General features: G+C 42.8%; 1 protein-coding gene across 1 annotated transcript; it reads left to right on the forward strand.

Moving 5' to 3' along the window:
• The first annotated feature begins 391 nt into the window (after nucleotides 1-391).
• Nucleotides 392-3,195, forward strand: LOC116798051 (fatty acid-binding protein, liver). Its single transcript, XM_032710132.1, has 4 exons — nucleotides 392-527; nucleotides 1,592-1,764; nucleotides 2,033-2,122; nucleotides 3,085-3,195. The coding sequence occupies exons 1-4, from the start codon at nucleotides 461-463 to the stop codon at nucleotides 3,133-3,135; spliced, it is 381 nt and encodes a 126-aa protein (XP_032566023.1). The 5' UTR covers nucleotides 392-460; the 3' UTR covers nucleotides 3,136-3,195.
• Nucleotides 3,196-6,523: the final 3,328 nt, after the last annotated feature.

Consider the following 6,523-nt stretch of genomic DNA (forward strand, 5'->3'; position numbering starts at 1 on the left):
AATTTTGGAAGAAATAGTTGTGGATTTTATTAATTCACTATTCACCATTTAAGGTTCAAGAGAATATTGTGATAATTAGGAAGTTCCAGTGGTACAACAGTAATTACCTCAGTCTATCGTAAATTATGGCATTTTATCTGAAGAATTCTGTTCAAAACACAGTAAAATGTATAAAAGAGAGAAGCTGTGAGCTAAAAAAATACAAATGAAGCTATGCAACACTTTACAACAATCCTGGATAATTAGAAGTGGGGTCAGTGACCCACAACACCCCAAACGTCAAGGTAAGGCTTTCCACAGAGCAGAACGAACTAGAGGTTATGATCATTAAGAACAAATAAATGATTAATAATTGTTATTTCCCAGTTAATAATTAGCCATCTGACAATTTGGGCTGGCCTCTCCCCTTCCATAAGTAGCACCCAAATGAGCAGGGGGAGCCCTCGCCCCGTGTCACACGATGGCCTTCGCTGGGACCTGGCAGGTCTACGCTCAGGAGAACCTCGAGCCCTTTCTCAAAGCTCTTGGTAAGTGCCTGGTTCCTCCTGAGACCATTTGCACCACACACTTTGCATCACAGCTTTCGGGGGTTTTTGACTTTTTTTTCCTAACATAAACCCCCCCACTGCCTGGTTAAGACTGTTATATCTAATTCGGACATGGAAAGGAGCCGAGAATCATAAAAATTGATGTAGAAGGGCTACAGATAACCCTCAAATTCCTATTTTGATGTTAGATGAGTTCCTCAAGAAAGAAGAGCTATGCCAGAGATGAACTTGTGTTTATTAACATATAACTTTATAAATACATTTAACTAGAATTAAGCTGTTGATAACGTGTTCAGCTTCTCAAAGTGCTACTGGTGCTCAGGCCCTTTCTGCAGTTAATCACCAGTGATTGACTTATGTGATAGCTGGTCAGGAATTGTGTGTGATTATCATGTGTGAATCTGTGAGTGATTAACATGTCAGTAATCTGTGAGGAATCCACTCATGGTTATGATTGAAAGGTGCTACTTTAACAAAAATGCACTTACCTTCTTGACAATCCTGAAAAAACCTTCCCATTGGTGTTTTTAAGAGGATGTAAGGGATATTCAGGAGAGTAAAATTCAGTTCCAGTAGAAGAGCCCCAGTCTGACAGCATGGTGCCTGAACCAGCCCCTCTCCTGTTAACTATGACACCCTCAAATCATTCCAGGGACACCCCAATAAGGGAGTCTGAGGTACTCACACTGGTGCAGCTCTGTCTAGGCAGATCCACCTCCAATCTCCCTGGGAAAACAACAATACACACAGTTTTTGTCATTGAGAAATGTCCTCATGTAGCCAGATGTTACTGACAGAAACAACACATATTCTGACACAGCATCAACAAATACAATGTCAAAATCTATCCAGACTAGAAGGAATGGAGCCAAATGCCCACAGGGGAGTGAGGAATCCACAACAGGATTTGTTTTTTAACTTGGACATCACTTCCTATGATTGGTTTGTATCTTTTGTGCCTTTACTGCAGAACAGAATTTGCTGTTTCCTACCAACACAACTGCTCCATGATGGAAAACCTCCCATTTTGCCTGTTTTTACAGGGTTGCCAGATGACATCATCAAAGTGGCCAAAGACATTAAGCCTGTCGTTGAAATACAGCAAAAAGGAAACGACTTTGTTGTGACATCAAAAACACCCAAGCAATCTGTAACTAACTCCTTCACACTGGGCAAAGAGGCCGAAATCACCACGATGGATGGCAGGAAGCTGAAGGTAATGGATTCAGGAATGGGACACCTCTTTCTTCACCCCTGTACTTCAGTTTCTGCCTGAGTGAAACCTGTTTGTGCCATTTCTGTTTGCAAACATTTCTATCCCTTCGACCAGCAGAGATGTTTCTTCTAAAACTCCCATTCCAATGCCGTGGTCTCCCTTTTAAATCAGCAGATGTGAATGGGAAACATCATTTATTTTCTATTTATTTTCTATTTGCTAGTCCTGTACTGATTCTAACTGAGTCCCAAAATCTGTGTTCCAACAGTGCACTGTGAACTTGGTCAACGGGAAGCTGGTGTGCAAATCAGATAAATTCTCCCACGAGCAAGAAGTTAAAGGAAATGAAATGGTGGAGGTAAGTGTTAGAAAATAACACAATTAAGGACACTGAGGAAAATGCTGATGGAAAACAGGTGGATTAGCTCTTAGTGTAGGCTCAAAATCCTGGCCCCAAACTTACATTACTTGCAGAATTCCTACACATGCAAGTACAGAATTTAAATATATCAAACCAACCAGATAGTGGGAAACACTATTAGCATTCTTTATTATCCATTTTTCTTATTAAAACCAATGCAGATGATTCTCCTTTAGATATTGCTCATATATTTAACACATCCTGCTCAACAAATCCCTTTATTAATTACTACCCTGGGGCCAATTCCAGGCACTGAAGTGTGAAGGGTTTTAGCTGCTGAGCTGCAGGAATACTCCTTATAAATTCCCTGGATTACCACAGCAGTGTGTCCCCCCCAGCTCTGGCTCCAGCAGCACCTCTGAAAGGACACTAAGGGCTGAGTCAAACCTGAACATTCACAGTGCCCTCGTTCCACCTCAATTCTTCAAAGTTCTTCAGCTCTAAATTATTTAGTGCTGACAAAGAGCTTTGCTCCACAGTGAAGCTCATTGGGCTTCTACGAAGTGTCCCCTTGGGTAAAGATGGATCCAAGGAGCACAACTAATTCCATAAAAGTTATATGGTTTGGACACACAATTTCCTCAGGTCTTAGAAGGTATAAGGTCCAAAGGAGTATAATAACATTTGAGTTAGAAAACTACTTTTCTAACATTAAGTAAGCAAGATAGCAACAGAATGGAGTTGATGATGGCATTTATATTTAGATTTTCTGTCTTCAGGTCTGGTACTGTAAACATTTTTCCCTGGTATGAATGCTATATTTATAGGCAGGTGTTGTGAATGTATTTTCCTGTGGACTAAAATGGATTTATACATGAATTACAGAAATGTCACTTAGCTACAAATAGATTTCCTAAAGTCTAAGTGGAAAACAAATTATGTATATTTGTCTTCTACAGACTATAACATCTGGTGGAGCAACACTGGTCAGAAGAAGCAGGAAAGTTTAAAGACAGACCATCTCTTTTGTGATACCTCTACATACCTAAAATAAAGTGCACTTTCCACAAGGTGTGATCTTTGTTATCTGAAAAAAAACAGCACAGGAAATAATTATGATTTCTGCTCTCCTTTCACACCTGCATCACTTCCCATTATTATAGGACTGTTTTTCCTGAGTGCTCTCACAGATCCCTTCTGTACTCAGAGTGACAGAAGTTTGCCTCCCAGACAACCAAACCTGGACAGAAAATCATGATATTCTAGTTAATCACAGTAATCCTTGGGAGCAGACAAAAGCTATATAAATGCTTCTTGATCTCTTAAATACTCACCAAACATATTCAGCTTTAGTTCCTGTGTCTAATAAAGTTTAGTCTTCTGCTAAACCACTTTATAACCTGGCCAGCAAAGAACAAGCAGACATTTGTGGAGCTGATCTGCACCACATGTCACAGGAATGGAAACAGTAGTATTTTAAAAGCTCTGATGTATTTAACAGTCACTAACAATTACAAAGTAATAATAGGGTGGCTGTTCCTATTCTGAACTGCATATGAGTACAATTAACAAAAAAACGAGGCACTACAAGAGCAAAGAGAATTAAAAATTCTCCCAGTTTGCAACGAACTCCCAGGATCTTGTCACGGTCCCAGTTTGGGAAGCTCAGATTGTTTTGTTCAGACTCTGTGTCTCTACTGAAGTATAAAATGCACAGGACCTGTGCCTAGAACCATTTCTCTGTTCCCTGCTCATCAGCTCCTACTGTTATGTCAGCAGCCCCATTTCATACTTATACAAGCCACTGCAGACTTCTTAGAGTTGGTCTCGGGTGTAAGAGCTCCATGAAAAAAAGCTCCTGGACTGATTCTGCCATTTAAAAGCCTCATGGAGAGGTTCCATTCCAATTAAGAGTGCTGAGTGTACATGTTCCCGTGCTAGAAGAGCAGTTTGTGAGGGGGAGGCTGTGTTTTAGTTAGTAACACTTACAATGGGGTACCAGCAACTTGGGAAGTGTATTCTTATTCTGGGATAAGGCTGTTCTCATGGGGAGTGTTACTGGCATAAAGGATCATTGTGTTCATTTTGCTTCCCAGGCAGTTCTAATGCTAAGTAGACTTTTGCAGCCAGAATTAAATTCCATGGGAGAGTTGCACAGAAATAAGATCAACAGCACAGAAATCAAGGCTGGTAGAACTCAGGGAGGAGGAGGAGGAGGCTGCTTTAAAGCACCAAAAAGCCATCCAAGAGCTCACCAGCATTGTTTGGGAGTTGCTGGGTAACTGCTGCAAACTACACCCTGAAACCAAACACACAAGGTGGTTTTCCAACAGTAACTTCACAGAACACTGATCAAATGCTGTATCTGTAAATTGTAGGATGGAAAATACGAGACACTTTCGGTTGATTTCTAAACCAATGCAGAAATCATTCATTACTCATTTAAAGCTTGTTACAGTACAACAGGGATTTGCTTTGATGACATTAAAGCAAAATGTGTATATGTGTGTTTGCTTTGAAAAGAAACATGAAGGTGTTATTTTGGTTCAGTACCTACCTAAATATTCCCAGTACACTTGACACAATCTGCCTGGCAAACTCACATCTATTCAACCTCAATCAATGACAACTGGAACACAAAAGTGATTTATCAAGTTATAGATGGTAGATACTACACACTAAAAACACACTAATCCTGTTTAGAACTTTAACTGATATTAAGCCATTTTAATTTGAAACTACTAAAAATTCAGAGACCCTCATCTCTTTTCTGCAGAGTCCTGAACAGACCACTGAGTGTATAACCACCATAAACTCCTCTTTTTTTTTTTTTTTTGAAGAGTTGTGTACACAGCTGACACCCATCTCCTGTGTGTGTGATTGAACTTCATCTGTCATTCAAAAACTGTAAAACCCGTGCAATTCTGAGCGTGAGATTGCCAGGATATGAACAGCAATGTCCACCCACCAGTTTTCATTCATGAATATTAAAGAAAAAAGTGAAAATCCACTAGTGGCAGACATCAGGGCTGAAACAACTCCAAGTCTTTCAGTCCCAGCAGCAATTTGCTGAAAATCCCTCACATGAAATGCAAACAGACTTCACTGAACCCTTCATCAAATCCTGGGACAGTTTGGTCACAGATCTGTCATTTCTCCTCCTGTATGTGGTGAGTCACACGAGGGTGGTAAGAAATAATATCTGATTTCAGCACAGTTGCTGTCTTTATTAGTTTCTTCCTTATCTTGGGAGTTCTGCCAGATGTCCTTGTGGCCCATAAGTTCAGCATTCCTTGTGTCCACTATCAGTGGTACATCCTTCTCCCCAAGCTCTGTTAACCTCCCCCTAGGTCTGAGATCATTGAAGTATGTCCAGCCCTAAACCTGAACAAGGCAATTCTGCCAACAATTAATTTGGTTTTTTGACACATGGAGCTTGTTGGCTGCTCTGTTTCAGATTAAATCTCCCTTTTTGCTGATCAGGCATGAAAAGTATATGAAGACCAAACATAAAAGAACATCCCTTCCTAAGAAAATTTTTACATATTACAGAACCTCTGAGATCATGGAGTCCAACCTTTGATCTAACACCACCTTACCTACTAGACCATGGCACTGAGTGCCACATCCAGCCTCTTCTTAAACAAGTGGAAAGATGGTGAATCCTCCACCTAGATGGGCAGCCCACTGCAATGTCTGGTGACTCTCCCTGCAAAGAATTTCTTCTACATTTTGCAACAGTACAATAAAAACTCCTGGGGCTCACTGTGGGTATGGGGGCCAGAGAACTGCAATCCTTTGAGCCTTGGGAAGTGGCTCAAGGGGAGCTCAAGCAGCTCAAGAGTGAGGGAAGAGGGCTGTAGGTTGAAGCTGTCCCAGTTTGTGGTGCAGGAGTACACAGGAGGACATATTACAGGAGTACACAGGAGCACACATGAGTGCACAGGAGTACACTGGTGTACACAGTCTCAGTTTGCGGTGCAGGGGTGCACAGGAGTATACAGAGGAGTACATATATTACAGGAGCACCAGGGAGCACACAGCAGTACACATGAGTGCACAGGAGTACACACGAGTGCACAGGAGGGGGCCATGGCGCCCTGAGACAGCTGCGTGAGGCGGGAGCTCCCTCTCCCCTCACGGGTGGGCTCCGCCGCCATCTTGCCCTCACCCCCGCCTCTCCTCCTTTTCGGCGGGAAAAGCGAGCGCTCGTGGCCCGGCGCGCGGGGAGCGTACCGCGCACGCGCGGCGCGCGCCGAGGCGCGGGACCGCGCGCTCCCGCTCGTGGCGAAGGGGGAAGATCGAGTTCGGCGCATGCGCTGAGCGGCCCCCACCGAGGGAGAGGGGGCAGGTTTTGGCGCCGCGCTCGCCGCTCTCGCCGGAAGCCCCCGCGCGCGC

The sequence above is a fragment of the Chiroxiphia lanceolata genome, chromosome 24 (genome assembly GCF_009829145.1).
Source record: "Chiroxiphia lanceolata isolate bChiLan1 chromosome 24, bChiLan1.pri, whole genome shotgun sequence".
NCBI lineage: Eukaryota > Metazoa > Chordata > Aves > Passeriformes > Pipridae > Chiroxiphia > Chiroxiphia lanceolata.

What these genes read in the sequence shown, in the direction of transcription:
- LOC116798051 (XM_032710132.1), top strand. Translation starts at nt 461, where the DNA reads ATGGCCTTCGCTGGGACCTGGCAGGTCTACGCTCAGGAGAACCTCGAG. An exon ending in GCCCTTTCTCAAAGCTCTTG is followed by an intron (nt 528 to 1,591) that starts GTAAGTGCCTGG and finishes CTGTTTTTACAG; the next exon opens with GGTTGCCAGATGACATCATC. An exon ending in AAGGAAATGAAATGGTGGAG is followed by an intron (nt 2,123 to 3,084) that starts GTAAGTGTTAGA and finishes TGTCTTCTACAG; the next exon opens with ACTATAACATCTGGTGGAGC.